The following is a 19,122-nucleotide window of genomic DNA, read 5'->3' on the forward strand; positions in this document are numbered from 1 at the left end:
GTTCTCGCAGGCCAGGGGGGCCTTTGCATAGCCACTTTCAGTCCTTGAGTACTCCGGCGGGTGTAATCCGGCTTCTGCTTTCAGTGTGAGGGGCAGGCGCATCAGACGCCCCACAGGAGGTGGAGCCAGCATTGTGCGGACAGGGGCAGCCAGAGTACCTTGTTGATGGGGCTTCGCCCTTCCTGGGCCAGATGTCGGCTGAGTCATCAGTCGCTCCCCAGGAGGGTGGAGCCAGCATTGTGGTGGCAGAGCACAGCAAGATCCAGAGTCAAGAGCCACTCCTACCTCCCACTAAGGTGTAATCTGCGCATTCACCACCTGTCATCCCCCCCAGCCCTGTCACTCACACATCCCAGACAGTCAGATACACATACCAGCAGAGGCGGGCTGAAATGGTTAGGCAAGCAAATGCTAACTTTCTAAAAGTAGCATTTGCAAACACAGGATACTAAAATAAACTTGACTACAAGAAATATTTTATCATCCTGAGTTCAGGCATACTAAACACGACTCGCTACCATGCTCCTTGAGCCTGCTGGGATTATAGGGTGTAATAATTCCAGCAGCTCAGTCTGGCCTAACGGAAGCAGGTAGCCTTCAATAGTGAAATACGATTTTGGTTGTAAGTCACTACTAGGACATGCCACACACATCAGGGCTTGTCCTACCTTACACCTACAACGCACCCTGCCCGCAGGCCTACCATAGGGGTGACTAATATGCAGTCAGGGGAAGGTTCAGGGGCTGGCAAGTGGGTGCACTTGCCCAGCTAGCGTGACAGTACGAGACCGCACGCGGGTTCTGCGGTCGCAGTTCCCAGACACATCTTTACGGCTGCTTCGGTGGGTGGCGCAACCAGCGCTGCAGGCCCACCAGCAGTATTGGCATCTACAAGCCCCGGCACTCTCTAGTGCGCGTTACTAGGGACTAACAGTAAATCCAATGCACCAATCATGGATACCAATCGCATGTACAATTTACAGTAGGGAGCACTTGCACTGCGGCACGGGTCAGCCGTGGCGCAGTGTCCTGAGTATCGGAAAACCAGCAAAACATCGGAGGCACATCAGCAAAAAGTGGAAGGGAAACTCACGCCAAGGTGCCAGGTCTAACATGTGTCCCCTCCAGCTGAAATGTGGGGGGAACTACCCTTCCCCAGGGAGTTCCACATCACTAAGGCGGAAAAATCTGGACAGACCGTCAGCGTTGGCGTGATCGGTGCCAGGGCGGTGTCCCACCGTAAAGTCCATACTCTGTAGAGAAATGGACCACCTCAACAGTTTCGGGTTCTCACCCCTCATTTGCATCAACCATCTGAGGGGCCTGTGGTCCGTCTGAACTCGGAAGTGAAACCCAAACAAGTAGGGTCTTAGCTTCTTCAGTGCCCAGACCACAGCAAATGCTTCACGTTCTATTGCACTCCACCTACTTTCCCGTGGAAGTAACCTCCTACTTATGAAGGCTACGGGTTGGTCAAAGCCCTTCTCAGTCATCTGTGAAAGAACAGCCCCTACACCATGCTCTGAAGCGTCTGTTTGCACTATGAATTCCTTGGAGAAATCAGGAGTCAGGAGCACGGGCGCCGTGCACATGGCAGTCTTCAGGGTGTCAAAAGCCTTCTGACAGGTGTCAGTCCAAATCACATTCCTGGGCTGCTTTTTCGAAGTCAGCTCTGTCAAGGGGGTCACAATCGTGCCATAGCCCTTGACAAACCTCCTGTAATACCCAGTGAGCCCCAGGAAGGCTCTCACCGCAGTCTGGGTCTTGGGGGGTTCCCAAGCCAGGATGGTTTCGATTTTGGGTTGCAAGGGTGCTACCTTGCCACTCCCCACTTGGTGTCCCAAGTACACCACTGAACCCTGCCCAATCTGGCACTTGCTTGCCTTGATTGTGAGGCCTGCTCTGCGCAGGGCCATCAACACTTCCCAGAGGTGTCGCAGGTGTTCTGGCCAGGTGCCACTGAACACCGCCATGTCATCCAGGTAGGCGGCACTGAACTCGTCCAGCCCAGCCAACACCTGGTTGACCAATCTCTGAAAGGTGGCAGGGGCATTCTTCATCCCAAATGGCATAACCCGGAACTGGAAATGCCCATCTGGTGTCGAGAATGCCGACCTCTCCTTTGCCCCATCGGTCAAGGCGATCTGCCAGTACCCAGACGTCAAATCAAACGTACTGAGGAACCGAGCAGCCCCTAGCCGATCAATGAGCTCATCAGCTCTGGGGATGGGGTGCGCGTCAGTCTTCGTGACTGAATTGAGTCCTCTGTAGTCCACACAGAACCGTAGTTCGGGTGTGGCTCCCGGCGCAGCAGCCTTTGGGACCAAGACCACGGGGCTGGACCAAGGACTGCTGGAAGACTCAACCACCCCGAGGGCAAGCATCTTGGAGACCTCCTCCTTGATGCAGGCCCGGACCCTGTCAGTCACTCTGTAAGCCTTATGCTTCACAGGTAAGCTGTCTCCAGTGTCCACATCATGGACGCACCAATCTGTGAAACTTGGAACCAGGGAGAACAGATCTGGAAACTGCCCCAGCAACTGGCGGCAGTCCTCCTGTTGTTCGGGGGTCAGGGTGGGTGAGAGGTTAACTCCATCCACTGACCCGTCCTTCTCACAGGCCACTAAGAGGTCAGGAAGAGGCTCCGACTCCTCCTCCATCCCGTCATCAGTTGCCAACAACATGCCCACTTCGGACCTTCGTAAGTGGGGCTTGAGGCGGTTGACATGTAGGACCCTCAAAGGGTTCCTGGGCGTCTTCATGTCCACCAAGTATGTCACAGGGCTCTTGCGCTCCACAACCTCAAAGGGGCCTGTCCACTTATCTTGAAGGGCACAGGGCTCCACTGGGGCCAGGACATTCACCTCTTGTCCAGGTTGAAGCTCGACCAGAGTGGCATTCTGATCGTACCACCGCTTCATCTCCTCCTGGCTCGCTTCCAGATTTGCCTCGGCAAGTTGTCTGAAGCGTCTGGCCTGGTTTCTGAAGGCCAGCATGTAGCTATATACATTCTGGGGAGGTTTCCTGGGAGATTGCTCCCAGCCTTCCTTTACCAAACTCAGCGGTCCTCTCACGGGGTGACCGTACAGTAGCTCAAAGGGGCTGAACCCTAGGGACTTCTGTGGTACCTCGCGATATGCAAAGAGCAGGCATGGTAAGAGGACGTCCCACTTACGCCTCATTGGACCTTCCAGGCCCATGATCATGCCTTTCAGGGTTCGGTTGAATCTCTCAACCAACCCGTTACCTTGGGGATGGTAAGGTGTGGTGAACTTATACGTTACGCCACACTCCTGCCAAAGGGACTTCATATACTTGGATATGAAGTTGGTCCCCCTGTCGCTCACCACCTCTAGAGGGAATCCTACTCGTGAGAAAATTCCCATCAGTGCACGTCCCACCACGGGGGCCGTCACTGTCCTCAGAGGGATGGCTTCAGGGTACCGGGTGGCATGGTCCACCAAGACCAGGATGAACCTGTTGCCCATGGCTGTCTTGGGGTCCAGAGGCCCAACGATGTCAATACCCACTCGCTGGAATGGTGTACCGACCACAGGGAAGGGTTGGAGGGGAGCCTTGTTCTTCCCTCCGGTCTTCCCACTTGCCTGGCAAGTCGGACAAGTTCTACAATGAGCGTCTGAGCTCTTGTGCATTTGGGGCCAGTAAAAGTGGGTGACAAGCCTGTCATAGGTCTTGTCCATCCCCAAATGTCCTGCTAAAGGCACATCGTGAGCCAGACCCAGTAGGAAGGCTCTGAACTTCTGGGGTACCACCAGCACACGGGCTGACCCAGGTTCAGCAGCCTTAGGCTCTGAATACAGGAGATCGTTCTCCCAGTACACATAATGTGTTTTGGCCTGAACACCATTGGCCTGGTCTGCAGCCTGCTGCCGCATACCCACGAGAGAAGGGCATTCTTTCTGCTCCTTGCAGAATTCCTCCCTGGAGGGTCCTCCTTCTTGCTGCCAATGGGTCAGCTCAGGCAGGTCCCCCAGTTCGGCGATCTGTTCCCCTGTAGGCTCCAGGGCATCCCCCTCAAGGTCTGCTTCCTCCTGGACCGTGGGAACTTCAGGGACCGGTTTCCCGCGTCCCCTGCGCCTTCTCCCTAAGGCCCGTTCCTGGGCCTCTCCTTCAGGCCCCAGGACCTCTCGATCACCCCTACTGGCTGCCATCGACCGGGTGGTCACGCATGCCCAGTCAGGCAGACCCACCATCCGCAGGTGAGTCGTTTTCTCCACCTTTTCCCAAGGGGAGTGCTCCAAGTCATTCCCTAGCAAACAGTCAACAGGCATGGTTTTTCTCACACAGACCTGCAGAGTACCAGAGACCCCCCCCACTCGAAGGGAACTTGAGCCATCGGACACTGACTCTCAGAATTATCAGCGTTGATAACCCTACAGTAGGCATGGGGTACAACCTGCTCTTGAGACACCAGGTGCTGCCTCACTGCAGTCACACTGGCTCCTGTGTCTCTAAGAGCCTCAGCTTCCTTGCCATTGATGATCACCACCTGCCCATATTTCTTAGTGTTAGAGGGCAGGTAGTTCGTAGGGATCATCTCACTGTCTCCTAGCGAGACCAGGGTCATGTGAACGGGATCTCCACCCCCCGGGACCATCACTTCTTCTCCTAAGTGAACACTAGTCACTTGACGGGGCGGAGCACCAGTGGGTGCGGGTTTTCCAAATAGGCGACACTTGGGGTCACTGGATATGTGCCCAGGCTCGCCACATTTGTAACAATTGAAGGGCCCCTTTGGAACAGGTTTACCTGTCGGGCCCCATTCTGCTTCGGGGGTGGGGGAGGCTGAGAACCTTGCTGCTGGTTCCCCTGGGAACTACTTTGGGGGCCTTTTTGGAACCCTTTCTGTTTTCCCCCCTTGTCCCCCCCACTCTTCTGCTGGGGACCCTGCCCACTCTTGGCGGAGTCTCCCACGGGACCCTTGTGGACCCTGGTGCTGAGCCAGCGGTCCGCCTCCTCAGCAAGCTTCCTCGGGTTGGACAGCTTGCTATCGATCAGGTGTTGGCGTAACTCAGGAAAACAGTGATCAGACAAGTGCTCCCATGCAATCAAATCAAAGAGACCTTGAAAATCATTCACTTTGCTACCCTTCACCCAACCATCCAGTGCTCTGCAAAAGTAAATCACATACTCCACATACGTATTCCCAGGCTGCTTAGTACATCCCCTAAACTTCTGTCTATACATTTCAGGGGTAAGCCCGTACCTGTTCATTAAAGCTTCTTTCATGTGGGAATAGGATCTCTGATTTTCAACGGGCAAATCTAGCAAGGTATCTCGCCCTTCGCTAAGGAACCTTCCCCACAACCCCGCTCCCCAATCCTTGTCAGGGACCCGGTGGGAGGACATGGCTACCTCGTATGCCCTAAACCACTGTCCTATGTCATCCCCCTTAAAGAACTCCTTAACTACGTCCTTCGGGATGTGCACTCTTGACTCTACCTGCACTGGCGATGTGCTGCCACCAGAGGGAGGATGATCCAAGCCTCTTTCTTTCAGGCTCATCTCCCTCATTTTCACTTCGTAATCCATTTGGTGCTTTCGCTCTTCTAGCGCCATTCTTTTGGTTTCAAGCTCCAGTTGGATTTTTAATTCTGCCAGCTTCCTCTCGTGATTCCTTGTTTCCTTCCTGTCCGCCAACTCCTCTGGCGACAGGCCTTTACCAAAGCTGTGTACGCTGTCCTGCCTTTCGAGGTCAATCAGATCCCCAAGTGCATTCTGCTCCTCAGTCGCATCTTGCTCCGCGAGGGCGTCTTGATCCTCCGGGGTCTTTCTGGACTCTATCCAGGCTTTCATGGCCTTGTAGAGCTGTGGCTTGTTTTTGCAACCAGCGTGCGGAACCTTGAGTTTCTTGCAAAAGAACTTCAGTTCATCCTTGGTGTATGTATCCAGCTTCGCGGCATCCCACTCCACCTCCAACACCTCGGAGGTTGTGGATTCCGCTCCATCCAGGCTCTTCGTGCCCGGCATGGTTCTTGCACTCGGAATCTTCTTTGGGCAAAATTCAAAAAGCAAAGTCTGTGGCTAAGTAACTGGACTGTAATCACTGTGCAGTGGTCAGAAGCTCAGGTATAAATATTGCAAATGTAGATTCGAAAAATCCCACAGCTGCCACCAATGTAGGAAGGGGGAGGCTCTAGTTGGCGCAGTAGAACACTAGCGACAAGCAGGGACTCTCTCTTCCTCGTCAGGGCTGAGGGTTACCTTCCAGACAACCTCTGCTTACCCTCTAGGTAGTGTGGCTTAAGCAGTCGTAGGCTAATCTTTGGGGCACATAGGGTTAAACACTTGCAATATTACACCTTCACAACCAACCCACCACACAACGAGACCAAACTGTATTCTGTAAAAATATATATCTTTATATAGATTTTAAGCAGGCTTGTGAATACAGTTAACAAACTTTCCAATATCGGTTCCAAATTACTTAGTTCAAGTTGCCACAGTTCTTTCTAGCAATAAGCGTTCTTTAGGGCCTTCAGGCCGGTTCAACAAAGTTCTTGTGGAGCGGGCGGCTTCCAGGGGAGCTGTCCCACGTCGCGTTGCCTTCCCGGGGTCGCTGTTCGTTGCGGCTCTCAGCCGAGCAGGTCACGGGTCATCCGGGGCAGCGGTGCTCTGTGGCGGCAGGGTCCTTCCGTTGGCGTTCGCTCCGACCCTGGAGGCGGTGGCCGGGTGTTGGCGGCAAGTGGCAGTACGGTCCTCAAGTGCAGGACGTTCCCAGCCAAGTGCCTGTGCAGCTGTGTGCTCACAGCTGAGCTGTCGGGCAAGATACCGACTCAGTGGATTCTCACAGGGCAACTGTCCGTCTTTGCAAGTGGATTGGCTGCTCGTGGCGCAGTCAACTCGAGAGCTCGGACCGGACGGGTCCTTCTTTGCTTTGCTCTCGGGCTCCCGGTGCAGTTGCGGTCACAGTGCTCGGGCCAGCGGCGGCTGGACCACACTTTGCTTTCTCTGTTGCTTCGGGCCCCGGTCACGGTGGTCAGGTGGATGTCGTTGCCTTGGAGGAGATTCCTCCGTCGGTACTGCAGCGATAAGCAGCACCCACAGTCGCTTCCTTCAGGGTGTAGCGCCCACTGGTCCTGGGGCGCTGGTCAGGGGGCAAGTTCACAGCAAGCCCTTGAAGATCTCTCAGCAGAGTTTGGCACAAAGTCTTGTAAAGCAAAAGTCTTCTCGCAGTCTTTCCTTTCTCCTCTCCTTCGGCAGCAAGGCACCAGACACAGGCAAGAGACAGCACCCTTCCTTGTCCTTCACGGTCCTTCTCGTCGGGCAGAGTTCCTTCTGTAGCCCAAACCGGATCTAACTTCCAAGGAGCAGGGCTCCTTCTTTTATAGGGCATTTCTTTTGTTCTTGCAGGCCAGGGGGGCCTTTGCATAGCCACTTTCAGTCCTTGAGTACTCCGGCGGGTGTAATCCGGCTTCTGCTTTCAGTGTGAGGGGCAGGCGCATCAGACGCCCCACAGGAGGTGGAGCCAGCATTGTGCGGACAGGGGCAGCCAGAGTACCTTGTTGATGGGGCTTCGCCCTTCCTGGGCCAGATGTCGGCTGAGTCATCAGTCGCTCCCCAGGAGGGTGGAGCCAGCATTGTGGTGGCAGAGCACAGCAAGATCCAGAGTCAAGAGCCACTCCTACCTCCCACTAAGGTGTAATCTGCGCATTCACCACCTGTCATCCCCCCAGCCCTGTCACTCACACATCCCAGACAGTCAGATACATACACATACACATACCAGCAGAGGCGGGCTGAAATGGTTAGGCAAGCAAATGCTAACTTTCTAAAAGTAGCATTTGCAAACACAGGATACTAAAATAAACTTGACTACAAGAAATATTTTATCATCCTGAGTTCAGGCATATTAAACACGACTCGCTACCATGCTCCTTGAGCCTGCTGGGATTATAGGGTGTAATAATTCCAGCAGCTCAGTCTGGCCTAACGGAAGCAGGTAGCCTTCAATAGTGAAATACGATTTTGGTTGTAAGTCACTACTAGGACATGCCACACACATCAGGGCTTGTCCTACCTTACACCTACAACGCACCCTGCCCGCAGGCCTACCATAGGGGTGACTAATATGCAGTCAGGGGAAGGTTCAGGGGCTGGCAAGTGGGTGCACTTGCCCAGCTAGCGTGACAGTACGAGACCGCACGCGGGTTCTGCGGTCGCAGTTCCCAGACACATCTTTACGGCTGCTTCGGTGGGTGGCGCAACCAGCGCTGCAGGCCCACCAGCAGTATTGGCATCTACAAGCCCCGGCACTCTCTAGTGCGCGTTACTAGGGACTAACAGTAAATCCAATGCACCAATCATGGATACCAATCGCATGTACAATTTACAGTAGGGAGCACTTGCACTGCGGCACGGGTCAGCCGTGGCGCAGTGTCCTGAGTATCGGAAAACCAGCAAAACATCGGAGGCACATCAGCAAAAAGTGGAAGGGAAACTCACGCCAAGGTGCCAGGTCTAACAGCTAGGCACCGCCCCGGAACCCACCGACCACGCACGCAACATGGGGGTCATCCTCGACTCTGCCCTTTCCATGACCAAGCAAGTCAATGCTGTCTCCGCGTCCTGCTTCAACACCCTCCGAAAGCTCCGTAGGATATTCAAATGGATCCCCCCGGACATGAGAAAAAACGTCACCCAGGTCCTCGTCACCAGCATACTCGACTACAGGAAAGCCCTCAACTCAGGAACAACAACCAAGCTCCTGAGACGACTACAACAAATCCAGAACGCCTCGGCACGACTGATCCTCGACGTCCCCAGACGCAGCCACATCACACCCCATCTGAGAGGCCTACACTGGCTCCCCGACAACAAGAGGATCACCTTCAAACTCCTCATCCACGCACACAAAGCGCTACACAACACTGGACCTACATACTTCAACGACCGACTCAGCTTCCACACCCCCACCTGCAGCCTCCGCTCTGCCAGCCTCGCCCTCGCCTCAGTTCCTCATATCCGGAAAACCACCACCGGCGGCAGATCCTTCTCCTACCTCGCTGCCAAGACCTGGAACACTCTCCCTACCAGCCTATGACAGACCCAGGACCTGCTGGCCTTCAGAAGACTTCTCAAGACCTGGCTCTAAGATCAGTAGCAGCCCCTCCTTCCCCGCCCCCACCCCATCCCCTCCCCCCCAGCGCCTTGAGACCCTCACGGGTATGTAGCAAGCTTTAGAAATGCAGGGATTGATTGATTGATTGAGAGGCACACAAGTCCAGGGCAAAGCTCAGGGAAAAGTTCTTTTAGAATTCAGGAAAAGGGGGGGGAGGAAAGCTGGGCCCGGGGGCCAGCTCACAGGGCCCTCCAGGCAGGGAAATAGCAGCACCCAGTGGCGGTCCTCCCACGCCCAGCAGCAGCAGGCCCCCCTTAAGTTTAGGATCCGGCAGAGAACATTTTCATGGGGTCACAGCCCCTATTTTATACACACTTTCCTTTGTCTCTGGCTGCAGGGTGGGGGGGGGAAACCAGACGCAGCTGGTTCTGGAGCACTCTGTTGCCAGCTCCAGCCAATCACAAGCCAGACAGTCACTTTATCTTTATTACACCGACATGCCAACTTCTAGAAGTGGCACTTCCACACTAGACACAGTAAATCATCGCACAGCATTGGATCGGCGTTGACACCATAAAACACCTTATACCTCACTTGAAATACTATTATCTACTATGTAAAGGGGTTCCTTGTGATTTGTTTATTCCATTGAGAACCTTTTGTGCAACAAACCATGAGCGTTGCCTGAGCCCCCTTAAGTGTTTCTTGAATGCTTGTGTCTGTTTCTGTAGTAGGATGCAGGCTTGTGTCCCACTGTCAGTATTTTTGTTTGTACACATCTCTAAGAATCGTTAACTATTAAATTTTAGACCTCCGTCCGGCTAGACAAGTTTTACCAATATAGTACTGATTCGGTCTATATTCATTTATGTACATATATCCTTATTTCCTTTTATTTAGTCAGGCAGACTGTCATGTTTGCACTGCTGGTGGGCAGACGGCTCAATGGACGTGGGATAATGTGTATGTACATCAGAGTATCTGCCCTTTTTTGGGAGGAGGGTCGGATTTATTTTTTTCTGTTTGGGACCTCCAGAAAAAGCCTGGTGGTCTTGGGGAATAGAAAGAAAATGGTTCTCACACCCTGGGAGAAAACCCACTATTTTTTGGTTCTACAAAAACAAATTCCGGCTTTGAAAGTTTGTTTTAGTTCAACCAAAAAAGTTTCCTGAGCAGCTCGATGAAACATGGCGTTGACTCAGCAAACATTCAATGTGTTCACGCTCCTCTGAAGGCACAGAGATCTCTGCCAGGGATCTCTAAATGTCGTAGGCTGTAGTCTGCCAGGGAAGTGCATTACATTCCTTCTGTACCCTGACAGAAAAGAGCACAGTCTGCCAGGGTGTAAATGACCAACCGAGAGTGCAGCTCGGTCATGGACAGTTCTTGACTTAAGCCTTCTGCAACCTAGGAATGCCATTAAGAAAGGTCTATGCTGCCGATTTCTACACTTAAACTCTAAGGTATTTGAATTCATCCAGTGAACTTTATTCTTTCCACACATTACTGGAAGGCATAGAGGCGGTCGAACAAGGAGGAACTCCTTCTGCGCAGGTACACTTGATGGTAATGAATAACCAATGAGGTACATCGGTCATTTGTGATCAAAAATATTTTCTTAGCCCAAAAGAGAGAAAAAATAGTCTGTCAATGGGTGAAAGACTTCGAGAAAAGTACTCCAGCACTACAGCCATTATCCAATGTACAACGGGTTAAATCAGAAGTGAGTCAGAGACAGTAGGGAAACCTGGAACACCGCAGGGTAAGCTAGAGGTAAGGCAAGAGAAAGAAGAGAAGTCTAGACCAACCCAAAGGAAAGGTTGGAAGACTAGAGAAAAGAAGGCAAACCTGCAACACCCCACAGATTAAACAGTAACTGAGGCCAAGCAAAGAAGCGAGGTGTAGACCACCCCATGAATGTTTTTGATAAACAATTTTATTGGGTATGCAGACAATTAATGAAACAAGGCAATATGAATCAAACAAGACAAGCACCAATCACGGCAGCCATCAGTGTAGGCTTGCATATCCGTGGTTCCATATAGCTTAGTGGTTCTTTCAAAATGAGTCTGTAGTGTTTGCGCCATTTACCCCAGACCACGGCATGTTTCTGAGGACAGCCCCTAGATGTATAGAGGGGCTCCTCAAGTTTGGCACACCAGTCCATTCCGGCATGCCACTTGGGCAGGGTGGTGGATCTCCTGCTGCGGGCAGTGCCCCTATTGGCCACGATGGTGGCCTTCCTCATCACGCAATGATCTCATCGGCTATCTCCCACCTCATCAAAAACTCCAAGCAACGCCTCTTCCGCTGAGAGATTGATGGGGGCTCCCAGCACCAGGGTGAGGGTGTTCATGATGTAGGAGTAAGAGGCAATGGGTGGCATTTCCAGACCACATGGTAAAAGTCCACGTTGAGCCACGGGTAGGGGGACATTCAGGTCTAGCAACCTGCCCCGATACCATGGTCATAGTGAGGTGTGGTTGGTGATATGTACTTAGTTTAACTGCATGTGCCAGAGTCTTGGTGACCCCAGGGAGGGAGTTGTCAAATAAGAGGCCTACCAGCTGGTCCAGGCTGAGGAGCGAGAGTTCAGCTTAATAGGCCTTGTCCTCCGACCCCTCATCAAATAGTCATCAATAACTAGAAGGTGTGCCCCTCTAGTATAGAGCTGAAGGTGTGCCCCTCTAGTATAGAGCTGAAGGTGTGCCCCTCTAGAATAGAGCTGAAGGCGTGCCACTCTAGAATAGAGCCGAAGGCGTGCCCCTCTAGAATAGAGCTGAAGGTGTGCCCCTCTAGACTAGAGCTGAAGGCGTGCCCCTCTAGACTAGAGCTGAAGGCGTGCCCCTCTAGACTAGAGCTGAAGGCGTGCCACTCTAGACTAGAGCTGAAGGCGTGCCACTCTAGAATAGAGCTGAAGGTGTGCCACTCTAGAATAGAGCTGAAGGTGTGCCACTCTAGAATAGAGCTGAAGGTGTGCCACTCTAGAATAGAGCTGAAGGTGTACCCCTCTAGAATAGAGCCGAAGGTGTGCCACTCTAGAATAGAGCCGAAGGTGTGCCCCTCTAGAATAGAGCTGAAGGCGTGCCCCTCTAGAATAGAGCTGAAGGCGTGCCCCTCTAGAGTAGAGCTGAAGGCGTGCCCCTCTAGAGTAGAGCTGAAGGCGTGCCCCTCTAGAATAGAGCCGAAGGCGTGCCACTCTAGAATAGAGCCGAAGGTGTGCCCCTCTAGAATAGAGCTGAAGGTGTGCCCCTCTAGACTAGAGCTGAAGGCGTGCCACTCTAGAATAGAGCTGAAGGCGTGCCCCTCTAGACTAGAGCTGAAGGCGTGCCCCTCTAGACTAGAGCTGAAGGCGTGCCACTCTAGAATAGAGCTGAAGGTGTGCCACTCTAGAATAGAGCTGAAGGCGTGCCCCTCTAGAATAGAGCTGAAGGCGCGCCACTCTAGAATAGAGCTGAAGGCGCGCCACTCTAGAATAGAGCTGAAGGCGTGCCACTCTAGAATAGAGCTGAAGGCGTGCCACTCTAGAATAGAGCTGAAGGCGTGCCACTCTAGAATAGAGCCGAAGGTGTGCCCCTCTAGAATTGAGCTGAAGGTGTGCCCCTCTAGACTAGAGCTGAAGGCGTGCCACTCTAGAATAGAGCTGAAGGTGTGCCCCTCTAGAATAGAGCTGAAGGTGTGCCCCTCTAGAATAGAGCTGAAGGCGTGCCACTCTAGAATAGAGCTGAAGGCGTGCCCCTCTAGAATAGAGCTGAAGGTGTGCCACTCTAGAATAGAGCTGAAGGTGTGCCACTCTAGAATAGAGCTGAAGGTGTGCCCCTCTAGAATAGAGCTGAAGGTGTGCCCCTCTAGAATAGAGCTGAAGGCGCGCCACTCTAGAATAGAGCTGAAGGTGTGCCCCTCTAGAATAGAGCTGAAGGTGCGCCACTCTAGAATAGAGCTGAAGGTGCGCCCCTCTAGAATAGAGCTGAAGGTGTGCCACTCTAGAATAGAGCTGAAGGTGTGCCCCTCTAGAATAGAGCTGAAGGCGTGCCCTTCTAGAATAGAGCTGAAGGCGTGCCCTTCTAGAATAGAGCTGAAGGTGTGCCCCTCTAGAATAGAGCTGAAGGTGTGCCACTCTAGAATAGAGCTGAAGGTGTGCCCCTCTAGAATAGGGCTGAGGGTGTGCTGAAGGTGTGCCCCTCTAGAATAGAGCTGAAGGTGTGCCACTCTAGAATAGAGCTGAAGGTGTGCCACTCTAGAATAGAGCTGAAGGTGTGCCCCTCTAGAATAGAGCTGAAGGTGTGCCCCTCTAGAATAGAGCTGAAGGTGTGCCCCTCTAGAATAGAGCTGAAGGCGCGCCACTCTAGAATAGAGCTGAAGGTGTGCCCCTCTAGAATAGAGCTGAAGGTGCGCCACTCTAGAATAGAGCTGAAGGTGTGCCCCTCTAGAATAGAGCTGAAGGTGTGCCACTCTAGAATAGAGCTGAAGGTGTGCCCCTCTAGAATAGAGCTGAAGGCGTGCCCTTCTAGAATAGAGCTGAAGGCGTGCCCTTCTAGAATAGAGCTGAAGGTGTGCCCCTCTAGAATAGAGCTGAAGGTGTGCCACTCTAGAATAGAGCTGAAGGTGTGCCCCTCTAGAATAGGGCTGAGGGTGTGCTGAAGGTGTGCCCCTCTAGAATAGAGCTGAAGGTGTGCCCCTCTAGAATAGAGCTGAAGGTGTGCCCCTCTAGAATAGAGCTGAAGGTGTGCCCCTCTAGAATAGAGCTGAAGGTGTGCCCCTCTAGCATAGAGCCGAAGGTGTGCCCCTCTAGAATAGAGCCGAAGGTGTGCCACTCTAGAATAGAGCTGAAGGTGTGCCCCTCTAGAATAGAGCTGAAGGCGTGCCACTCTAGAATAGAGCCGAAGGTGTGCCACTCTAGAATAGAGCTGAAGGTGTGCCCCTCTAGAATAGAGCTGAAGGTGTGCCCCTCTAGAATAGAGCTGAAGGTGTGCCCCTCTAGAATAGAGCTGAAGGTGTGCCCCTCTAGAATAGAGCTGAAGGTGTGCCTCTCTAGAATAGAGCTGAAGGTGTGCCCCTCTAGAATAGAGCCGAAGGTGTGCCACTCTAGAATAGAGCTGAAGGTGTGCCCCTCTAGAATAGAGCTGAAGGTGTGCCCCTCTAGAATAGAGCTGAAGGTGTGCCCCTTTAGAATAGAGCTGAAGGCGTGCCACTCTAGAATAGAGCCGAAGGTGTGCCACTCTAGAATAGAGCTGAAGGTGTGCCCCTCTAGAATAGAGCTGAAGTCGTGCCCTTCTAGAATAGAGCTGAAGGTGTGCCCCTCTAGAATAGAGTTGAAGTTGTGCCCCTCTAGAATAGAGCTGAAGGTGTGCCACTCTGGAATAGAGCTGAAGGTGTGCCCCTCTAGAATAGAGCTGGAGGTGTGCCCCTTTAGAATAGAGCTGAAGGTGTGCCCCTCTAGAATAGAGCTGAAGGTGTGCCCCTCTAGAATAGAGCTGAAGGCGTGCCCTTCTAGAATAGAGCTGAAGGTGTGCCCCTCTAGAATAGAGTTGAAGTTGTGCCCCTCTAGAATAGAGCTGAAGGTGTGCCACTCTGGAATAGAGCTGAAGGTGTGCCCCTCTAGAATAGAGCTGGAGGTGTGCCCCTTTAGAATAGAGCTGAAGGTGTGCCACTCTAGAATAGAGCTGAAGGCGTGCCACTCTAGAATAGAGCTGAAGGCGTGCCCCTCTAGAATAGAGGTGAAGGCGTGCCACTATAGAATAGAGCTGAAGGCATGCCAGGCCCAGACCCCTATCATAGACCAACTTTCTATATTTCTCCAGCACGGGCTGTTTGAACCATAAGAAAGAGCAGATCAATGACAACAGCGCACAAAACCAACTGGACAGAATCATCCATTTAAATAGGGCCATTTTCCCCAACTCCTGTAGCGGCGCTGAAGCCTGGCATTGTAGGTCCACTTTCGCGGTCCTCATAAGTGGAGTTCAATTAGGGTTCCAGGTAAGTTGTGGGTCTCTGGATCTATGGATTCCAGGTATTTAAAACTTGTAAGTTGAATGGGTATAGGCGTTTGCCATGTCGCGGTCAAGATCTCTCCTTCGAGGGGTCCCAGAAATGATTTGCTCCTGTTGACCCAGAGGCCCAAGTCTAGGATTTCAGTACATTGTGGACCTAGTACCGCTGGTGCTAGAGGAAAAGGAGCATGCCGTCTGCATACAAGGAGATGTGTCTTTGGAATGGTCTGTTCAATGTCAACCTGATACCTGGCACCGCACCAGCCGGGCCAGGGGTTCAAACCACCCCAGGATTGGAGCTACAAGTGAGGCATATGAAGGAGGGGAAGCCTAGACCACCCTAAGGGTATTGTTATATTGGTCACTAGATCAGTGGTATCAGCGTGCAGGACATTTAAAAACCTAAAGCAGAGCATTTTACAAGAAACAGGTTGAAATATCAAAGCAAATTCTAATAACGGAGTAAACTTTAAATATTTAGAGGACACTAGACGAAAAGTGAGAGACTAATTTGAGAAACTAAAGTGAGAATAGAATTAATTAAAGAGAAAGAAAGCTAGGAAAAAGATTGCAGCTAGGGAAGGGAAGACAGAGAAACTTCAACCACCCCCAAGGTTAATGAACATAACTAAAGATCCCATGATTGAGTGAAGAAGGCTACGTTTTAAGCCATGTCCAACAGTGAGGCATCGTCAATGTCTAGGTATCTTGAAAGTCGAGGCAGTGCAATAGGGAAAAACAGGAAAACCATTGATACATCTTCAAAAAGCCCATTCAGTGAAAACCCCTATGGGACGCCACCGTGTTTAAAGGGATAATCGAGCACATTCAGGGCTGCAAGTTCAACCTGAGGTGTGGCCCTGGCGAAGGATGGAGGATCTCTGCAACGACTGCAGAGTAAGTGCGCTACAAAGGACAGAAATCAAAAGTAGGACCTGCCTCTCGCTCATTGGATGCTGGATTTCATGCTGACTTAAGCTTCAAACTTAAATCAACCCCCAAAACATTTGATCCGCATCAACACCTCATGGTTGATCTGCAATTAATACATGACTACCTTCAATGCTGTTCACTTCGATGGATCGCCAAGGTTTACGGATCAAAATGATTTACCTTGAACTCTGCTCCAAGGGCTTCTGGGATAACGTCTTACTAGTCAGGAAGGCTCTGGGCTCGGATTGACCAAGCTGTAGGTCCCGCTCAAGAGCTCTTCGCTCCTCTTTCAGCTCTGCACAGGGAAAGGCCAAGAGTGAGGTTAGGGCATGAAAGGGGGTGGGTAAGGGATTCAGAAAGAGTGAGGCGACTGTAGGAAAGTAAAGAAGAGCACATGGGAACTCCAAGAGCAGGAAGTGTAGAATGTAGGAATGTGCAGGGGATGATGCTGGATATCCATGGGTGAGATGCAAGAAAGTGCAGAGTAGGGTGTAGGAATGTGCAGGGGAGGGTGTTGAATATCCATGGGTGAGATGCAAGAAAGTGCAGAGTAGGCTGTGGGAATACCTTGAGTAAGATGAGTGTGGATGCAAAACGTAGGATGTGGAAACCTCGCGAGTACGATTAGAGTACAATGTAAGAAAGTGCAGAGTAGGGTGTGGGAGACTCATGAGTAAGATTGGCAGCACTTAATGTGAGCCGAGGGGTTCCAGTGCTCAGCACCGGCACTTCATTCTCAACACCAACACTAAAGACAGTCTACAACATAGTGGCACAGTTTGTAAAATTTTATGATAAACACAACAACAGTGCTTAATAATTCAATGTACTTTAAAAATGAATCAGGCATTCTTATAGCTTTGGAGCTTAAAATAGTCTAAATTGTCACACCTTTAGAAATAAAATGGTTAGTAGTCATGTTGGTTCTGTCTGCTTTTAGAACTTTCGAGCCCCCAACGGTAGGATGTTCTAAAGCAAAAAGGAAGGCACAGAAAGACAAACATTGGAAGATCTACACCAGCCAATGAATGGTACGGCTCCATTGTCTCCAGTTATTTCTAAAGACAGTGGTCCCTAGACAAGGATTAACAAGAGCAAACAATAAATATAGACCCAATCAGTACTATATGTTACAGCTGTCCAGCCGGACAGGTGTTTTTAATATATAGTTGCTTAAATATACACAACATTCAGTGGCAGCCTCAACATCCCAATGGCGTAAAATAAATTGGAAAACATCAAGGATTCTAGAGGGCACTGAGTTCTCATGAGGGTTTTCTAATCACCTACTCTAGTTTAAACATGTATGCAATAAGCGGTCGGTTTTATCTACTTGTAGAGCGAGTTGGGGTGATTGAAGCAGACATAAGACATAAAGGATGTAGGTTACAGAGAACCGCGTTTCTTCTGACAGCGTACAGTAAATGCATAATGATGGAGATGTTTTCAGGCCTGGCTAGGGGAGGGATTTAGATCACCATGAGACATTCCATTCAAGGGGTTGAGGTCATTTATTGATTATTTTTATCCTACATTGTATTTAGAACAAACCAGGCCTCAGAGGGGCTTATCAGTGACCAGATGCGGAGGTCGGTCCTTTTCGTACAACGCATCAAGGCTTTGGAACTCCCTTCCCTACCACCTGCGGGCAGAGCCCAATCTCCTATCCTTTTGCAAACAACTACAAACCCTGCTCTTCACATAAACCGCCTAATCTTTAATACTGCTCCCACAACACACAAGTCTACAGCGCTAGGACGCCTCAGGGTAGCTACCGCGCTTTATAAATGTCCTTTTCATTTCATTTCATTTCATTTTGTTTTGTTTCATTTCAGGGAGGGGTTCTGGTCATATTAGAGTGAAGTGTTCTATATCCATTGGAGTCTAAAGATTAGTGAGAAGAACATTCTTCGGACGAACTGAAGACATTTCCAAATCCCACAGTATACCCTGATTTACTTTCACAAAGGCACAGCACTTCCTCAAGCTCGCCACTCACCTGCAAGTGTGGGCTCTGGTGTTGGGGCCCTGACTTCAGCAGCAAAACAGTGCTCGTCCTCGAGGCAGCTCTGCAGAGACAAAGAAAGAGTTCACTCAGAAAACTGCTGTGCTCGACCGTAAATAAGAAAGAAACGGTTAGTTACTTGTTCTCCTGGTTCTGCATCGTAGTGGTCTTCATTGAAGTCTTAAACGTTAGAATAATGCCCGCTGCATGAGGGGGACGTGGAACATGTTTTTCCACAATTTAATCCATGCCCAGTGTAGAATAACACCATCATACAGCCTATACAGGCCACATTCCACCAGATTTATATGTCAGAAGATAAAAACAAAAAATCACACATCTACACAACAGCATAATATCACTACACTGCTTCTATAGGTGCTGCAATAAGGGGTAAAATAAGGCCCGGTAGGCTTAGCAGAATGGAAGCTGATTCAGTGTCCGTAATCTGCATCTATAGGTGATGAGATGAGGGTATAAAAGGGTCTGGTAGACTTGGCAGAGTGACATCTCATTCAGTGTCTGTAATCTGAGTTTAAAATATTTGTAGAGCGCACGTTCACCTGGCGGTTTCATGGCGCTATAGAGTACTGAGCCCAGGAGGACAGGAAGAACGAGGTGAGATAGAGAGGAGCAGTTTATGGAGAGAAGGCTTGTGAGAAGAGAAAAGTTTTTAGCGCCTTACGGAAGAGTGTATATTGGGTGCACGATCTGAGGTGAGTGGGGAGAGAGTTCCAGAAAGCAGGGGCAAGTGTAGAAAATTTCGTGCCTCCCCACTTTTTGCGCTTAAATCGAGGAACTGTCAACAGTTGTTGGGAGGATGAATGTAGTTCCCTGGCAGGGACGTAGGCTTTGATTTCCGAAGAGATAAAGGCAGGGGCTGCGCCGACCCGAGCCTGAAAAGTGATGCAGCCCATCTTGAACTGAGCTCGTTCTCGTATGGGGAGCCAATGTAAGGACTTGAGGAGGGGAGTAACGTGGTGGGATTTGGCCAAGTTGAAGACCAGGCGAGCAGCCTGGTTTTGGACCAGCTGTAGTCGTCGCATGCTATAAGCGGTCATGCCGCAGTAAAGGGCGTTGCCGTAGTCTAGGCGAGAGGTTACCATTGC

The 19,122-nt window shown here is 51.1% G+C and overlaps 1 protein-coding gene across 1 annotated transcript in view; it reads right to left on the minus strand.

Moving 5' to 3' along the window:
• CCDC24 (coiled-coil domain containing 24) overlaps positions 1-19,122 on the minus strand; it is a 176,100-nt gene that overhangs the window by 23,339 nt on the left and 133,639 nt on the right. Inside the window, exons 7-8 of the mRNA XM_086954158.1 lie at positions 18,008-18,077; positions 16,189-16,303 (exon numbers count right to left, since the gene is read on the minus strand). Of these exons, the coding sequence (XP_086810284.1) occupies positions 16,189-16,303; positions 18,008-18,077 (185 nt within the window). The remainder of the gene's footprint in view (positions 1-16,188; positions 16,304-18,007; positions 18,078-19,122) is intronic.

The sequence above is a fragment of the Lissotriton vulgaris genome, chromosome 1_1, assembly GCF_964263255.1.
Source record: "Lissotriton vulgaris chromosome 1_1, aLisVul1.2, whole genome shotgun sequence".
Lineage (NCBI taxonomy): Eukaryota > Metazoa > Chordata > Amphibia > Caudata > Salamandridae > Lissotriton > Lissotriton vulgaris.